Source organism: Notothenia rossii (assembly GCF_949606895.1).
Source record: "Notothenia rossii genome assembly, chromosome: 1".
Lineage (NCBI taxonomy): Eukaryota > Metazoa > Chordata > Actinopteri > Perciformes > Nototheniidae > Notothenia > Notothenia rossii.
Genome location: NC_136912.1, coordinates 52,489,655 through 52,509,328, shown reverse-complemented (window position 1 = coordinate 52,509,328; position 19,674 = coordinate 52,489,655). Strand labels below are relative to the sequence as shown.

General features: G+C 41.5%; 1 protein-coding gene across 1 annotated transcript in view; it reads left to right on the top strand.

Annotated features, from left to right (window-relative positions):
• Window positions 1–19,674, top strand: part of frem1b (Fras1 related extracellular matrix 1b) — a 273,903-nt gene that overhangs the window by 188,548 nt on the left and 65,681 nt on the right. The window contains exons 30-35 of the mRNA XM_079670558.1: window positions 14,811–14,960; window positions 15,277–15,584; window positions 16,061–16,105; window positions 16,187–16,333; window positions 16,843–16,961; window positions 17,569–17,654. Of these exons, the coding sequence (XP_079526684.1) occupies window positions 14,811–14,960; window positions 15,277–15,584; window positions 16,061–16,105; window positions 16,187–16,333; window positions 16,843–16,961; window positions 17,569–17,654 (855 nt within the window). The remainder of the gene's footprint in view (window positions 1–14,810; window positions 14,961–15,276; window positions 15,585–16,060; window positions 16,106–16,186; window positions 16,334–16,842; window positions 16,962–17,568; window positions 17,655–19,674) is intronic.

Below are 19,674 nucleotides of genomic sequence, written 5' to 3'. Positions count from 1 at the left end.
TGTTGAACTTATACCTAGAAGCCTTGCCGAAAGAGGTGATTACATCGAGGGCAGCTGGAATGGACCTAAGCGGATCAGAGCAGTACAGTAAAACATCGTCTGCATACAAAGACAGCTTATGCATATAGCCTCCCCGCTCAATGCCTGTAAAACTTGACCGATTCCTGAGAGCAGCTGCTAACGGTTCTATGGCTATATCAAACAAGAGGGGGGACAGGGGGCATCCCTGCCTTGTGCCCCTTTGAAGCCGGAAGTATTTTGAAATTATATTATTAGTGCAAACTGCTGTGTGACGCTGACAATTGAGCGGCCCGACCAAGCAAGGAGGCAGAGGCAGAACGTCCAAAAATATAACCCGGTGTGGGCATTTATTACCTCATAAACATATGACACAATGACACTCCCTGACTGAAATAGGTCACCATGTCCTTTATCCAGCACCAGAAATGATCCCGGACCAGTCCCCACTTGTTACAACCTTCCTTAAGGCTGGAAACAAATAGGGAGGCCACACAGAGTTAAATGCCAATCATATGTTTATTTAACAGGTTAACGAAAAAATACCTCTGAGGAATTTTGTACATAAGAATAAGACTGTCAGTAGTGTCAGCAGTGTGTGGATGTGTGGAAGTGTGTTGTAGGCATGTTGGATGGTGCATCGAACCACACACAGGTGGTAGGCTGAGGTTGCTGCAGCAGGCCAGGATCAGAATCAGAGACTGAACCTTCCAGCTGGGCAAGCCTTTATACCTTCTTGAGGCTCCGCCTCTAGATGGGCGGGCACAAACAGGACGACACTCCCAGTACCTGCCAGAGGCAAGGCAGGGAGCACGGACAGGCAGAAGGGGGGGAGGGCAGGGGCGGACTGGCCATCGGGACGTTCGGGACGAATCCCAATGGGCCGGTACTGAAGTGGGCCGGTCGGACGATGTGGGCCGGCCGGTAACCGGCAGGGCTCGACATTTAATGGCCCGCTGGCCCGGAAGCACTATTTAGACACCCCGGGCCAGCATAATGTAGGCCCAATCCCAAACCACTCCCTCGACCCTACCCCTCCATGACGGAGTGAACTCCGTTTGTAGCCACACTCGCAGCTCAACGAGGTTCCCTGCTGTCAGATGGAGGGAGTAAATACAGCAGCAAGCTTTGAGACGGCCTCCCCTCTCTCCGGCAGAAACAGGAAATGCCGTAACTGTATGTAACAACGGTTTCAAATCAGCATCTCTTAGACAAACAGTTTAAATTAATAACTCAAATAAAACTCCAAACATCTTTCATTGTGTTTCAAAGCTCTTTTAGTTTTAAACCTGATGTTTATAGGCTTCTTAGTTTTTGCAACGGTCTGTAAATATACACAACTTTATAATAAAATGCACACATTTACCTTTTTCTAGACTAAACACAGGTATGATCCTAAGTTAAAAACATATGAGGTTATCATGAGGTTGTTAACATCGCAATTTATCAGTGGATGTTTGCTAGAACTATTTGTAAACAGCGTGTTTCCTGACGGACACACATAGCGTGACTCCGGTCAGGTAGAGACCGGTCAGCACCGCTGCAGACTCGCTGTTTGAGGGCTTGATAGCCAACTCCCCTTCCACACCGCTCCACACTCATTGCTTTGGAACAGCCCTCAATATGGCGGACCCTCCGTGTGAACGCACAAACGGAGGGGTAGGATGTAGGGGTAGGGTGTAGGGGGCGGTCTGGGAATGGGCCGTATTTTCCACTTGCCCGCTCGGGCCACTAAAAATATTGCTTTAAAAAAATTGTCCTGTGGTATTGGTATTTTGAGTCAAATTGTTTTGTTTATCAACGCTACAACATAGCGTTCCGTGAGTCGGTTGTCGTTGTTGGGTGAAAAGCTGTTTGCTGCGGAGCGCAGCGCGAGCAGGCTCCCGTGAGCGGGAGCGCCATCGGCGTCGCGAGACCCTTTTCACGGGGGCACGTGCCCCCCTGTAGATCTGAGGTGCCCCGGTATGCCTGGGTCACTGATTTTTTTATTAATTTATTCAGGGTTCGAAATGGCGACACGCCCGCACGCCCGGGTCTAGTAACTTTCCTATCGGACTAGTAACTCTATGCACTTGCCTGCCCGTGTGTCTGGTAACTTTATAACCCCTTTGCACGGAGCGTCTTTTACAAGCATTGTGGCCGTCAATGCTGTTAAATATGTTCTTTATTCTCGCGTCCAGGAGAGAAGCTTTAAAATGAGACTAAATGGAGTCTCTGAAAAGATTCAAATGGGATACTTTAATTAAAAAAGGCGCGGTAGTGTTACAGACAGAATATTGTTCCGGCAGAAAACAGCTGTGATCTGGTTCTCCTGAGCAAGAAGAAGACAGCGGATCTCTCCTCCGGCGCTGCTATATATATCCTCTGCTGGCTCCTCCCCGCCAGCCGGCTCACCTCGTCTCCAATGTCCGTTATTGCATTTAAACAGAGGATAGGTTCTTTTCACATTCAATATATGCTTAACACGCCGTTTCTCCTCATATTCTCTTTCATCACTTTTCATTTAACACATTCTAAACGCTGTAATCAATACTCTAAACAATACTTCTCGGCTCGTTTGGTTTCCGGTCATTCCGGATGTTGCCACATGCTACTCTCGTCTGTAAACAATAATGTATTCAAATAAACTGTACTTTCATTTAATATTCAACATGGTAGTATCTCGACATCTATCGTTGTAGTGTTAAATCAGTAGGTTTCGGTTTTCACCACACCAAGTCATTTCGCTTCTCAATTCATCTCTAGGAAATCGTATATTAGCCACATGCTACATGCTAACCGTAGATGAAGGATTTTCAGAATAAAAGCTTAACTGCTTGTGCACAAGAATGTCTGGTTTTTCAGTATAAAAGAGCGTTTAAACTGACGGTATGTTTAAGCTACATTATACCATCAAAACATTGATTTTAATTTCTAACAATGAGAACTCAATTTTGCTACTGTAAACCTCTCTTGCACAGCATAAGACTAGTCCTATTCAGCACACGCTGCTTTCATTTGTTTATTCGAATGTTTTTTGTCCCTTCTGATAACCCGTAGTGTTGATGCGTGTTTTGCCTTGGTAGTTCAGGATACCATGAAATAAAGCTTGCGGTCAATCTGGTAAGCAACGTAATTTTACGATGAATATAATCTTAGTTTTAGAAGTGAAGGTCACACAGGAGTAGGCTATATATTTTAATGAGTTTGCCTGGAAGCTAATCGTATAGGCTACACTGTTAAATGTTATGTGATTTGTATAAATAGCACTTTTTAATAATTTATAAAACATAATAGACTAGGCTAAATGGATGGAGATGTGAATAGCAGTGACATGCGCTGAGGTTCGTGGCTGGTGAGGCACTGACAGTTTCAGTGTCAGATTTAGAAATATATAAACCCAAGTATCTTAAATCACGAAATCTATTATTGAGGTGAAACATTTTCAAAGAAATGTGGCTTTGAACGTGAGTAGTCGATGGAGTTATCCTAACCGTCTTTTGAAACATACCTTTTAGCTCCGGCGTTGGTTTCCCATTATTTATCACTTCACGATTTGATTGATTTGATAGTATTCTGTATTTTAGTATTTAGTATCTTGTAAATGGACATCAGAAAGTTATTCGCTCGGAGCAGGGATAAAGCAGCAAGGAGAAATGAGAGAGGTAAGCTAGGTAACAAGGCAACCCAAACCACTTTTAGGTAACAACCCACAAGTTGAGTTCACCACTGGTCACTAGCCTAACAGTTACATATCTGTCCAGACAAAGAGGAGCAGCAGAGTGTCGGAGGAGGTGAAGGAGAGAGGGATGTTGATGAGCACGAGCAGAGGTGATATGGCTATTAATTTAATATTAATTAGGAATAACTGCAAACAGGTTATACACAAGTAACCTTACATCTGCATATGTAAAAATGTAGATAATGAAAATGCAGACATTAGACTGTAATATGTTCATGTTGTTTCAAGACTCAGTGCAGCAGAGTGCAGAGGAGGAGAGGAGGAGATTGAAGGGACACAGGAAGGGATGACACTGAGAGATGACACTGACAGGTGAGAGTGAGACTCAGCTGACAATGTAGTTAGCTACTGTAAATGTCCCTACTTATAGATGTGATGAATGTTATTTGAACTTTTAATGGTTATCTGAGGTAACTATTGAGCATATGATTTTTTTGTACGTTGCACCAGACAGGAGAGTCAGAGGGCAGAAGAGATTGAGCTGCTTGAGGCAGGGGAAAGGCAGAGAGAGAAGGAAGGACAACAAGAGACAGACAGGCCGGAGAGATCACACCCCAGAGATGAGACTGAGAAAACAGTTGCCACAGTGGCAGAGAACATTAGACTGGGGGCAAGAGAAAAAAGCAGTGTCCACAATCTTGAGGGACATACAAGTGATCTTGGGGGAAAGGAGTCTGGCCCAAACCAAGTTAAGTTGTCAAAATATCCCCAGCACAACTTTGGTGCAAAGAATCGATCATTTAACGCCAACTGGTTTGAAAGCTTTACATGGCTGGAATATTCCAAGGCTAAAGATGCAGCGCTTTGTTTTCCCTGTAGAATATTTGGGAAACATTTGAAGAATGACACCTTTGTAAACACTGGCTTTCAAAATTGGAAAAAAGCTCTGGATGTCTATAGAGAGCATGAGAAATCACCAGCACATAAGGCAAGCATGCAGTCTTGGTGTAGTTATAAAGCCAGTGAGGCTCATGGCAGTGTTGTCGACCATTTGGATTCTGCCAGTGAGCATGAAATAAAAGAGAGACGGGAGTACCTCAGCCGGGTTGTGGCTGTTACCAAGTTTTTGGGAAAACAAAATATCCCATTCCGTGGCCATGATGAGGGCATGTCCAGCGACAACCAGGGGAACTTTCTGGAATGCATGAACCTCTTGAAAGAGTTCGACCCTTTCCTTCAGACATATTCAGCACCATCACACACTACATACTTGTCACCTTCATCACAAAATGAAGTAATTCAGTGCTGTGCCCAGGAGATAACAAAAGCTATCAGTAAAGACATTAAGGAGGCTGGAATGTTTTCAGTGATGGCTGACGAAGCAAGAGATGGCAGCACTGAGCAGCTAGCTGTGTGTGTCCGATATGTTGCTGGGGGGAGTGTGCAAGAACATTTACTAGCTATGGTAGATTTGAAGGGTTTTGACGCGGAGTCCATTACAACTGCCATTGAACAACACCTAAGGTTGAATGGCATAGACCATGTGAAGGTGGTTGCACAGGCTTATGATGGCGCCTCAGTCATGAGTGGGGCTGTTGGAGGGGTCCAAGCAAAGTTCCGAGAGAACCATCCCATGGCCATTTATGTGCACTGCTATGCACATCAATTGAATTTAGTGCTCTGTTCCACATGTCTGGCCATACCAGAGGCCAGGAAGTTATTTGACCTCCTGCAGAATGTCTATACATTCTTTTCTGGCTCCCTTGTGAACCATGACAAGTTTAAGGAGACTCAGAAACAGCTTGGCTTACAAGCTTCTGAGCTTGTACAGCTGTCCAAGACCCGATGGTCTTGCCAGCTGAGGTCTATCAACGCTATGATAAGAGAATTTCCCAGCAGTTCTCACGTGCCTGTCCAATATCAGCAACCCTACGGCTGTGGGTCTGCATGCCAACCTTGCAAGGTTCTCCACAGTTTATCTATTGATGATGTTCAAGACTTTTTTGTCTGTGACAGAAAGTCTACACAAATACCTACAAAGTGAAACTGTGGACCTGGCAAAAGCTGAGGAGTTCAAATGCGCTGTGTGCGCCACTCTACAAGAAATGCGCACTGATGACAAAGCAGCTGAGGTTTATGACCGCGCAAAGGCCTTGTGCGAAACACACCAAATCCCTGAGTCATGTGCTGTACCAAGACAAAGGCAGAAGCAGAGACGCATGGAGGAGTATGTAGTCGAGTCTAGTTGTGGGGCAGCGAGTGACCTAGGGAATGCCGAGAAGTTGAGAACCGCAGTGTATCTACCTTGCCTTGACAGGATGGTTGCTGAGATGGAGCAGCGTTTTTCATCTCTCAACAGCACAGTTCTAAAAGGTGTTCAGGCCTGTAATCCAGGATCTAGCAACTTTCTCTGTGAGGAGGACCTCAGAGGTCTGGCAGATCATTATAATGTGGATCTAAAGCAAGAGGAAGTGCTGGTGGCTAAAAACTATCTGGCCAGAAAGCAGGAAAGCCTTCCAATCACTGACATGCAATGTCTTTTCAGTTTGCTGGATCATGTCATGTTCCCAACATTGACACAGGTCATTCAGATATCTCTGACCATTCCAGTGTCCAGCTGCACTTGTGAACGTACATTCAGCGTGCTGAGACGCCTCCACACGTGGTTAAGAAGCACAATGGGGCAAGACAGACTCCACCATCTTGCCATCATGTCTATTGAGAGAGGAGCACTCTCCAAGTTAAGCCACTGTCAATTGATTGATAGCTTTGCAAAACTGAAACCGAGACGTTACAGTTTACTTTAAAAAAAATGAACATAGACCTCTCCCATCTCTCTGACCATGTACACACCTCATAGGATAGTCACCATCACACCATCATAGGATGGGGGGTTCTCTTTCAGTTTTCAGTTTTCAAGTCCATGTTTGCTGACAGATATTTCATGAAGATTCATTGTGCCTCTTTTGCCTTCATCAGTTAGTGATTTAGAGATACTGTATACAGTTAAGTTCACAAGTAGGCCAATTCAATTCAGTTTGGTTCAGGTAGGCTAGATATTTAATGATGCAGAAAATAACAATCTGATTGTACTATTTATTTATGACACTTTATTATAATAAATAAGTGCAAAAAAATGTTTGCTCGCGTGCTTGCATTAATTATCTGTGCCCATGCTTTTTTCAAAGAAATAACTGCAAAACATTTTTTTTTTCTGTGCCCCTGTTGTGCCCCTGTATAGTATTGGGTCAGCTGACGCCCCTGGGGAGCGCGCTCCTTCACTACAGACTATCGCGCCAGCTAACCATTCGCCAAAATGTTTTTAATACCAGCGGTAACCGGCCAAGCGCCGGGCAAAAAACAATCTTCAAATAAAAGAAAGTCACTGGAGGAGTTAAAATATTTATATTTTAATGGAGCCTCGTCGGCAGATCAGGATCCCAAAGCGTGGCGGAGGGATCCTGATCTGCATGACGGGTGCTATTTTCCCCATAAGGAACAAGTCGCTGCAAATTATCCCGCTTATTACACGGCCACATTCTCAACCAAGTAACGACATGACTCCCAGTATTAATTAAAATGCTTTTATGGATTTAGAAAATGTTTTTATTGATTTAAAAAATGGTTGTCTGTATTGATTTAAATTGACATGCATCCGCTAAGAAAAATAGTCCGTTGTTACGGTTTTTTAAACAGTCTGAATGAAACGGCAGCTCTCAGCTGTGTATTTACACAACTAATGGACCATCAACCACAGCTCTCTCCCCCCCTTCCCCCCTGATCTTTCATCTCCAGCAGCTAAATTAACTGTAGGTTACTCTGAGTGACAAGCTTACAGTTAGACACAACACTGTCATTGCAAGTGACCCTCAGTTAGTTGACTTTTATGTTCAAGTGCTAAATTCATTACTGATAAAAAAGGGCTTCTCCTGTATCTAATTACCTTAACACTAGAACCATCAGAGGTTTTTGTATAGGCCTACCTAAACCTGTCAAATCCCGCTATTAGAATGCAATTTTTAACAACATAGGGTGCTACATAACACACTTTCAGAAAAAGTCACGGACTGGGAGACTTTAATATTTTATTGAAAAAAAGTTACATTGCACACACACAACACACATCACACAAATTGACCCGATTGGCGGTTCTAGTGTTAAATAAACTCACTAATTAATGAAACCAGTTCAATACGGATTATTCTTATTCTTATCATTCTTTATGAGCGCTGAAGTAGTCTTAAAATCAGATCTGTTTTTTAAATGAAATCTGACGGCAGGCAGTTAGCTCTGATCACCTATGATAAATGCGCCACACCTAATCTGGCCATTCAGCCACAGAGGTCCCTCTGTACAAATCAATCTGTAGACGGTGTGAAAGCACCTATTGTTTTAAATAATGGTCGGAATGTGACCTGTGAGCCTTCTGAATTACCGTGGGACAGCACATTCTAAATTAAAATGTTCAATCAATAAAGTAACATCTTATCTTATCTTATCTTAATAATATCTTCATATTAATAATAATAGTAAATCATACAGTATGTGTCCGAAAGGGAGCAGGAGGAAGCAAACACAAAAATATACAAAAAATATACTGCATATTAAAGCAAACGATTGTAAAGGTAAAAGTATGAGCATAACAAATAAAGAAGTGTAATGTAAACATTTACATTATAATTATGATTATTTAATATATAAAGACTATATATTATTGAATTACAAGATTAGATATACTTTAGTTGATCTAAAATATTGATGTGTTCAAATGCTCTTCAAAACACAACTGAAAGTCCATGAAACTTGTCTTTCTGTATTTGTGAATGAAGCGCCATCTCCTGGTTAAAACCTGAAATTGAAAATCTGGCAACGCCCTCTTGGAAAATAGTGGGAGGGCTTAACATTCCTCTATACTGCTTTTAGGCAGGTCGTAGGCAGGAAGCTAAGCTGGAGTCTGAAATTCAGTGCTACATCTGTAAAGGTATTGGTGAAATGTCCCAACAGTTTAGGATAATGAAGACTCTAATCAAATCAATTACATAGCCATTACATATCTAACTCCTAATGACAGGAAGGCAAAAAGTGCATTATACAAATAATAATACTCATAATATTAGCAGACATTTTTTAACAATGACCACAATACCATTATTTTAATAAACCAAATATGAACAATTGAGGAAAATGAGGAAGAACTGATGATTCAAATGTTGTAGTACAAGTAGTAATGTAGTTAGTGCATAAATTACTATTGCAACCAATGTTTTAATTTTCTTCATTATTAGTCGATTTTTTTTTGGACGAATGCTCCGGGCCAGTGGTTACAATGGTGGGGCCAGTGATAATAAAGTTTGGCTGCAGCTCGGTGATTGGCTGCTGGAGAATGAGGTGAATGTAATAGGTTAAAGACACTCTGATACTCGGCGCACCACTCAACTTCTACATGCAAATGTCCAAATAATACAGGCAACGTTAATGTAAGCTAATAGTAATGTAAAGTAACTCACGCGCACCACTCTGATACTTGCGCGCACCACTCTGAGATTCGCACAGACAGCAGCAGTTTGCAGCAAAACGTATCTTCCAACTGACTTTTCTACTGACTTTTCTACTGACTTGACAAAAATCCACCAGACTTCTAGAAGCTAAGTCATATACGTTCGATGCCTATTAAGCCCCACAACACTTTAGGCTTTAGTGTGTTAGCTTTAGGTTGCAAAAAACGAGTGTGGTGCGGGTAGATCGCGGACCGTTAAAAAAAAAGTAACAAAAGAAAGAAAAATAAAATTAAGATAATAATGTTTGAAAAATACGTTTTTAGATGTAAAGCTATCATCCACCACCCCGTTAGCAGGTGCCACTTGATTGACGTATATTTGAGACACCTCAATAATATAATACATTAACCGTGCTTTACGTGAACCTCATCATGACACAAGAGACGACGGCAGGACTGTAATTTCCCGTGTTCAGTGAACGCAACAGAGGCAACACACCAGACTAATCAGAGAGTTGCATGGAAATACACGTGTGCTTGTGTCAATCAAGCTCGGCTCTGTGTGTGTGTGGCGATAGAGCATTTAGTGTGATAGAGAGGGAGAGAGGGAGTGAGGGAGAGAGGGAGTGAGGGAGAGAGAGGGACCGGTGCTAGCGGGGACCGTGATGTTAGCATCTGGTTAGCTAGCTGCACTAACGGACATAAGGAGCTGTTTCCACAACAAGCTGGAGGAGAGTCCTCTCCTGTCAGACTGAGGGGCTCAGGTGAGCTAAATGACTCTTGAGTGTTTAGAACAGTTTTGTCACAAATTATTCAAAAGATTATTTCCGCGGCACACCTTCATATCATCATTATAGTTATACAAACAATGAGAGAATAAATGAAAAACAGGTATGAAATAGCCTATTATATGGCAGTAAAACAAGAATACAGTTTAATGTGATTTGTAAAATATCCATAAAGAAAAAGAAAATCTGTTTACAGTTCTGTTTCATATGGGTGCTGAGAGAGGTATCCATAGATCTCTTCATGTTGCTCTCAAAGTGCACCAGATTGATGCTTTGAACTTCAATATTTAAAAAAAAATCTTCCCGGGGGAGCATCCCCCCGGAACCCCCTTGAGAAGGTGAGGTCCGCCCCCCAATAGCACTTTACCCCTGCCTATATGCCGTGAGCTGAATATGGAGCCTTCATTGTAACAGTAATTCAGATGCAATTAGCCTATATAAAAGGCCTCAAATTGGAAGCATTGTATCGGCCGTATTTTTGACTCAATTCTGCAATAGGTAGATCTCGCCTTTCACCTAGGCCGAGGTCGGTGATCTTGGGCTTAAAAAGGTTGGTGATCACTGGTGTAGAGGGTAGTTGTCTAATATAAATATTCTGATTCTGGCGAGGAGCTCGAGAAATGCGACCTCACATGGCTCCGCTAAGACCCGAAGTCCATCCCCCCCTAGTTTTAATTACATCACTAAACCCCGCCCCTCACGCCGTGGTGGTGGGCTGGCTGTCACCTACAACCAGAACATCCGGACTACAGAACTCACCTTCCCCTCAGTACCGTCCTTTAAATTCCTCACCTTCAAAGCCCCTCCCTCACTGACAGTTATCCTCATTTACCGGCCCCCCAAACCACACCCCTCCTTCTTCTCTGATCCGACTGAACTCCTAACCATTGCTTCATCCCTCTCCCCACGTCTGTTACTCCTCGGCGATCTCAACATCCACATGGACTCCCCCACCTGCAAACCCGCTTCTGAATTCTCCTCCCTTCTGGACAATTTCTCAATTACGGAGCTTACACTCGGCGGCGTGCGTTGAAGCTTGCCGGCGGTGTGTCTGACACTCGACCAACAACCAATCACATGAATCTCCCGCCCCGGACACGCAAGCACACGGTTTGATTGGCTAGAGCTTGTACTGGCATATGATTCGATTGGCTGATGCTTCCGTCGAAGCTTCAAAAGTAGAACATTGCTCTACTTTTGAAGTGAGCAACACTTTGCTCCCACAATGCAGTTTGGCGAAGCGTGACGTCACCCCATTCAAAGTGAATGGGCAGAAGCGTTGAAGCTTCAACGCACGCTGCCGTGTGTAAGCTCCGTTACCCAACATGTCACCTTCCCCACCCATGATATAGGACACATCCTTGACCTAGTCTGCTCCACCAACCTCCTAGTAGTCGACCTCCACCCCTGCCCCTCTCCCTTCTCCCCTCTCCGATCACAAACTCATACAGTTGACCTCAGCCGGTTTCCTTTCCACTCCTAAGGCCAAACTCCGGAGCTTTGGGGACAGAGCCCTCTCTGTAGCAGCCCTGAAGCTCTGGAACTCCCTCCCCCAAGACCTCCGTGGCTCTGAGTCCCTCACCCTGTTCCAGTCCCGCCTCAAGACCCATCTCTTCTCATCAGTATACTCATAGCGCCCCCCCATCGATCCCTGTCTGTCGTTCGTCTTCGTCTGTCCTTCTCCCACACCCCCCCCCCTCCAAACTGTAAAGCGACTTTGAGACGATGAAAAGCGCTATATAAATTCAATTTATTATTATTATTATTATTATTAATGTGTTAGTCCCTTCATTGTTCATTGTTGTTCATCTGGTAAATGTGGATCACATTTAAAATACTTATAAACGTCTTGGTCGCTTAATTTATAATAATTATAATGATTTATACATTTTTATTTGTAATAATAATATAGATCTTCAAAGAAACTATTAACTAAAGCTGTCAAATGAATTTAGTGAAGTCAAAAATTAGGGAAGCTCCGATCGATCGGCCGCCAATCGTTATCGGCCGATATTCCCTCTCTGCCGATCGGGAGAGCCGATCACATGACGTAAAATACATGACACTTTTCTCTGTGCGCGGCAAAACAAGCTCGCCAAAATGGGTTCACCAGTCTGCAGTATTTTAAGGTGTCCGAAAATGACAATAAAATAGCGGTATGCAGCGTGTGTGTGAAGCAGAAATCCTGCAGCTCCGCCCGCTGTGACGGACCGGTGAGCGGGGCAAAACACACACCAAGAGTTAGACCTAACACACTTAGCTATTTTATCTACCTCTGGAAAAAGCTAAACTAGTTATAAATATATTTATTCTTCACTGTCGGGTCACTCTGGATAAGTACTCGGGTCACTCTGGATAAGTACTCCCATCACTCCAGCAGCCGGCGCTCTAACTACACACACAGTGTACATAGTTACTTTCCACCAGTTGATGCTGTCAGGGGAATCTGTGAGATTATTTAAAAATCGTGACGAGGAAACCTTTGCTGGTTTCATAAAAATATGATCAATTTAATAAGAAACATTCTTCTTAAGAGAAATATCTACTACAACTCCCAGAAAGCATTGCTGTAAGTGAGTGATTCTCAAATGGGGGTATGCGGACCCCTGGGGGTACATTGGGGTACTGCATGGATAAAAACAAAAAAAGGTTAATTAAAAGAATACCATCCATGATTACAAAAAAGAATCATAGTACAATAAGTTAAATAGAAAACACAATTTTATATAAGATATTCCGAGAAAAAGGGTTCAATCTTTCCTAGTACTTAACTGGTTCTTCTCTGTTTTTACAAGTGTGTGGTCACGTTCTGGTCACTTTGCTCAGCGCTACTGCTTGTTACAACTTTTAATACTCGCCATTAACTGTTATTGCTCAGGTTAATCTCGCCCCCATCTGACGTAAGCGTGAAATATTGGTTCTTGCCGGGCAGCCGAGTGGGGCCATCTAAGAAGCGGTTTTCAGTACTGAGAGCTGGCTCCGCTGCGGTAGAAACAGGATGAACCAGAGCTAAACCAGGCTCTAGCCCGGAACCACGCTGAGCGGGAAGCCAGTTGCAAGATTAGATTATAAGAAATAAACATTGAAATGGAATCGTGATTAAAACATAGCAGCACTACAGCAGGGAACGTGGGCAACAGAGAAAAAAAGAAAGCCAAAATTGAGCCAACAAAATGCTGTCAATATCAGGAGGCGTATGCTCTGATGGGATTCACGTCAACAAACTGCAACACACCCCAGGCATTGTGTTTTTTCTGTGGGGAGAAACTACCCAACAGCTTGATGAAACCAGCGCACCTCCAGAGACATCTTCGCACCAAACACCTGTGTCATGTTGGTCAGCCACCGGAGTTTTTCAAGAGAAAACTTGCTGAGTACAGATCCTCGCAAGAGATGATGCAAAAAGCCTCCGAAACATCAGCCAAAGCACAGGAGACATCGTATGCGGTGTCACTGCTCATCGCTAAAGCCAAAAAGTCGTAGACTGTATCTGAGGACCTAAAACTCCTAAATAGAATAGAATCATTTAATGTCATTATACATGTACAATGAGATAATAATAAATGCTTCTCCCTTTCAAGGGTGCCATCAAAACAAAAACAAAAACATCACAACATAAGACAACAAAATACACGCAGCATACATACTTTGGAATAAGGAATAAGGAATAAAGTACAGTAATTATGTCCAGGAGTGTAAAAATAAAATCTGTAATAAATAATAATAATAATGGTGTGTATTTATAATAATAATAATAGGAATGATATATATGTATATATGTACAGAGTCACATTGATTCGCATGATTTCAGGTGTTAAGAGCAATGATGGCTCTTGGGAAAAAACTGTCTTTGAGTCTGTTTGTTTTGGATGTGATACACCTGTAGCGCCTGCCGGAGGGCAGCAGGTTGAACAGGTGAAAGCCGGGGTGTGAACTGTCGTTGATAATGTTTTTGGCTCTACTGAGGCAGCGGGAGGTGTAAATGTCCATCAGGGAGAGGAGAGGGCAGCCAATGAACCTCTGTGCTGCTTTTACGACTCTCTGGAGCCTCATCCTGTCGGCCTCAGTGCAGCTGGCGTACCTCACTGTGATGCAGTATGTCAATAGGCTCTCGATGGTAGAGCGGTATAAGGTCACCAGCAGCTTAGTGGCCTTAGTGTCAGTGCAGTGTTATTACATAGTTTGTTTATAATTGCACATTTATTTTCAGTTACAACGTTTAAAAAAAGAAAAATGTCATTCATTGTGGTCACTACATTAGAGACTGCTAATTAAATGCTGTTTTGTTGATATGCATGGGGTTTGGGATGGAATAGTTGCAGATCAGGCGCACCACAGTGGATTTTATTATAATATTTGTGTATTGTATTTTATAGTTTTTGCATAATATATCATTTTGTTCATTGGTTTGTTCAACATATAACAATCTGTTTTAAAAAAAAAAAAACATTCTCATGCATAAAGATGAAAATATCCTTAGTTTGTGTAATTCATGCATGAAGGAGATAATAAATCACACACTGATGGAACATCGCTATACTGTAATTATCTATATAGGCTTTTTCTATCAAAGATGTTCGGGGTCGGTCAGGGGGTACTTGGCTGAGACATTTTTTCAAAGGGGGTACATTACTGAAAAACGTTTGAGAAGCACTGCTGTAAGTAAAGTCTAATCAGAGAGCTTCAGATTGGCAAAATTATCTTTGAATGAGCATAATGTATTATATTGAGAACTTTAGATACTTTTAGATGCTCTTTCAGATTCTTGTATTTATTATGCAGCTCTTGTTCCTGCTATACAAAAATCAGTATGATGGTGATTTTTCTTAAATTGTTTCCTGCTTAGGAGTGAGTGTGAAAACCTGGAACATTTACCCGATAGACGATGGTCTGGAGGAAAACCACAAGACTTTCACTGTCACCCTGAAAAATGCAAAAAATGCTGTCCTGGGAAAGAGGATGTCAGCTAGTGTCGAGATCATCGACCCCAGAGGAGGTGAAGCATTATCAGGCACAGACTTTTGGTTTTGCATTAGTATTAAGTTCTGCAAAGTTAATTTGAGTTTACCTCTTTTTGTAATTCTATTTATCGCCTCAATGTTGATGTTAATTATTTGGTAATTTGTATGTGAATTCCTTATGTTTAGATTAGGAAAGGGATGAGGATGTTTTATAACTATGATGAGATTTATCTCTTGTGCACTAAATGTATAATCTAAGATTTATGTCAGAGATTATTACAGATGTGTTTGGTAGTTTAGAGAAAGTTTGGCCAGTAAAAGATAAAGAGTACCCTCTCTGCTATGTATCAGGAAGGTGTAATCCTGATGACCTAATGGTGGAGGAGGAGGATGAGCGACTCCCTACCGCCCCCCCTCCGGCTCAACTCCCTGACCCCCCCAGAGTGAAGGAGGAGGACAGCGTCACAGACATCGAGGCAGAGCTGCTGTGGGTGAACCAGCCCCACCCACCTCAAGGAGACGTCCCTAACCGCCGGCCCTACCTGGACTACAGGGAGGGGGAATCAAAAGATCAGGCAGCCCCCCACAGCCATAGATCCTCCCCCAGCACTGGGAGCTCCGGGAGCTCTGTACCCAGGGTCATGCATGGAGGATTGAAGGTGAGGATTCCTCCAGCTTTGCTGCCTATTATCCTACTTTTATACTATTTAAAGGAAGATTTCACGTAATTAAAATCGTATCTTATAATCAGGCTGTCTCATATGCTATATGAGACAAGACCTTATTCTGAAATGAAGAGATTTGGTATGGATGTTGAGTTGTTTAAATATACTTATTGGTGTTATTGGTGAATCTCCCGTACAAGGCTGGTCCTTTTCAGAATCAGAATACCTTTATTCGTCCCACAGAGGGGAAATTTGCAGAGTTACAGCAGGAAAGAGCCACAGACAGCTTAGTGTTGCATATCTTACATGCGTTAAAAAAGTACTACGTTTTAATATAATAAACAATATGCTAAAAAAGTACTAAGTTATAATATAATAAACAATATCTTAAAAAAAAGATAAAAAGTTACATAATTGTTATTATTTATTATTATTATTTTGGTCCGTTTTACCCTTCTGCTGATGTTCAGGTCCAGCTGTCAGGAGGGAGGAGGTCTGAGGAGAAGGTCTGGACGGTAAGACTCAGTTATTCCACAGTTAAATAAAAACAGTGCTGTGAATTGATAAACATTTTTTTATTTCTTCCCCTCCATCAGTTCCACAGTCTGACTCCTCTCCGGCTGGAGGAGCTGAAGCCGGGCGATGCTGGGAGGAGCTGGTCCCCTGACAGTCCCCCCCTGCAGGATCCTCCTCAGATGGATCATCCAGAACCCAGACACAACCCAAAGCTACGTCAGCGCAAGGTATAAACACACAGTTCAGTTGCATTTTTCCTTGTGAAGCAGCACATGAAGTTATTAAATAAGCCCTGGCTGCACAACATTAGTGATGATAAACACATGAATGCATCGATCATTCTAATTCCAAATCGACAAATTGGAAGAGCAAGCAAGAATAAACCCAAATCTGCTCGTCAAAACTTTAAAAGCTAGTTAGGAGAATTGATTACAGTCTTTTAGCAGCCGTAGAGTCTTCTTTTTCCTTTCATTGTCATTACAATTTAGTCATTATAAGCAGTAAAGAGTCTTTCAATAAATATAACAAAAACGTTTTTTAAACACACTACCCACCCTAGCTTTTAGCATATTTCAATGCTAATACTTCTGTACTTGAAAGTAAATATATATTAATACTATTAAACTGTGGAGGCAGAAAACCAAAATAAAACTGTCATGCAGCTTCAGTAAAGTCATAATAACTGTTCCTCTCCAGGCTGAGTTTTTGAAAGTTTCTGTTGTGATGGTTCTCTCAGACAGGGAAGTCAGTGAGCAGCTGGTGTGCTGAAGGCTGGACTCACTACAGGAGGCGCTGTTACACCGTCAGCTCGTCTGTGGCCAGCTGGGCCAGCGCAGAGAGGAGCTGCTCAATGCTGTAAATAACACCAAAACACTCCACTTTTTTTTAATTCTGACTTTATCTCTTTATTCAAATCATAACCTCAGGTTTGAATGTTTCTTATTGGATTTAATACTTGAGGATAATTCAGAAATGTTTTCCTCTTATCCTTATTTTTATAGATGTGAATAAATGTAGATTTTTTTTGGTACAGCGTTTTACCATGTTTTCTTCTCGAAATTGAAATAAGACCCAGCTTCTAAATACATCATCATGATCCCTTGCAACTTCACCATCACAAAACTCTGACAACCTTATTGGCAAAAAATGACCTATTTTACATTAACATTTTCACTGTATTCATCAGATGTGATTTTTACCATGTTTCCCTAACAGTTGCTACCAAATAACTTGAATAGAGGAAACATTTTAATTTACATTTAATTTAATTTATATGAAACATTATAATGGGCGAATTAAATACAAATGTGCCCAACTGGGTGGAACAGTGTTTAATTTGTCATAATGCTTGTTGTGTGTACAGTTTCAGTCTGAGTTTAAGGACCTGCACACGTTTCAGTTCACTTTAGTTGTAAATACATATTTTAATGTGTTTTTGGAACTTGGAATATTTGTGTGTCAGGTTCAACAGCAGCTTGACCGGCGTGAATTCCAGAAGAGACATGACCTGGCTATGGAAGTTTGCAGGGAGGAAGCCGTTTTGGATCGGTAAGTGGCTGCTAACATGCTGTCAGATTATTTCCAATTTGCTCATGCAAGAATGTTTTGTACGTGCAAACAAGTGATTAAATAGAATTTGTCACAATCGCCAGTTTTGTCATATCAAGAACAATATTGATACAGAAACTGAACTAAAATATAACTAAAACAAACGTAATGCAAACCTAAAATTATGCTCTCTATATTATCATTGCCATCATGTCTGCCAATTTACTGAGAGATTTTCTCTGTAGGTCTCGATCCAGAATCATCCTCTGCTTTAGCACCTGACAGTGTGACATCAAACACTGAGGATTAACTATTCATTTGTCTAATATCTCTTTGTCCGTCACATGACCTACTTGCATATTAATCACAGAGCCCTAACTTGTCATGTCAAACCTTTTTACAATTAACACATGCTGCAGTTTGTAGGGTATTTTAGCCCTGATCCCAGGATTAGCCGAAAATAGTCCAAGAAGCTTATTTATAAGGTAACAGCGTTTAATTAAACAATGGTACAGTGAAATTGCAAAATTGGTGACTCGGCCCGAGTATGCTCTTCCCGTCCCGTCTCCTTGATGGGCGGCTGGGGAAAGAGAAAGACTGTTGGCTTCCCATATTATCATCTGTAGCCTTTCCTATTGGCTTAGCGTTGACGGGGGTGGGTCCAAGGCACGTCCTGTCATTTTCTGATGTTAGTGTTACAATCTTCTAATATCTGTTGGTCACTTAAACATTCCCTAATAATAGTAGTGCAGCGTCATTAAGTGAGGGTTAAAGACAGTGTGTGTAAGGGAAACTTCTGAAGCAATGGAGATTCAGGACTCAGAGAGACACGAGGAGAGTTGGAGCTTTGATGTCATACACTGGTGGTTTATTACAAGTATCGGCACATCACAAGTCACAGCAGCCAGAGGTTCTGACTGCACGGGTGGGTTGCCACATCAATTCTGCAGCGCCTCTCTCTCGATAGCCCTTTTAACTAGTTTACAGAGAGTTCTGGGAATACTGGAGATAGCCCCAACATCTGGAGACACTCAATCACTTGTCTGACTCTTAGGCTCTGTGACCAAGAGTTGACCGGTCAACAAACTAATATCAACATTATAGCTGAGGCTTCCCATTCCTTAAGACAGATAACAGAGTCAGGGTTGGTCATAAACGTCAACAGGCAGAAAGGTTAAATATCTTAGGAGTAAGACAGAATTATTCTCTAACAGATTCACTCTTTTTATCATTTATGATAACCTTAAAACATTAATCTAATAATAATTTAGTCAATACTTAAATCAATAGGCGTCTTCAGATTTGAGTGTGGTCTTACACAACATCAATTATATCAATAACAATCACAAAATAGAATAAGATCGAAACATTCAATCACAATGATTGATACAGACAATCATCTCTCATCAGTGTTTAGATTATCTTTTGTCAAAAGCACAATAATGAACACACATAAAACACAGATGCAATAAAAATAATAGCAAAAACATCTATTTTAAAATAATATGTTTTAACAATTAACCATTAGTTAATCTCCTTTATCAAACTATAAAATCAAAACCAGCTTGCAGTTTAAAGATTTACTTTAAGGCAATCACTAGTCAAAAATACATTTTCAACTCAGGATCATAAGAGATCCAGCTAAGGTATAAAATTCACAGTTGTGATTTTGATCAATCTATAATCTGCAAAATTGCAGTGTCTTCAATTTTAGGATTACTTTACGTTTACTTCATCACATATTAAATCAAAAGACTATGGCATGATAACATAATTACATTACTTCAACTATCAATTATTATGTCATTTCAAAATCTGAAGGGAAAAATCTAACAATTCTCAACATGTTTAACCTGTAAAGCCCTGAGCCTGTTTTTTAGGTCGAAAATGCTATGCCCAAAACAAATGACTATAACTTAACTTCTAAAAGAGTTATATGAATAATATCTTTTATCAAAGCAAGGTTAGATCTGTGAGTTGGATGTAGAAGTGTCAGAGTCAATATAGATGTTTCTGTGTC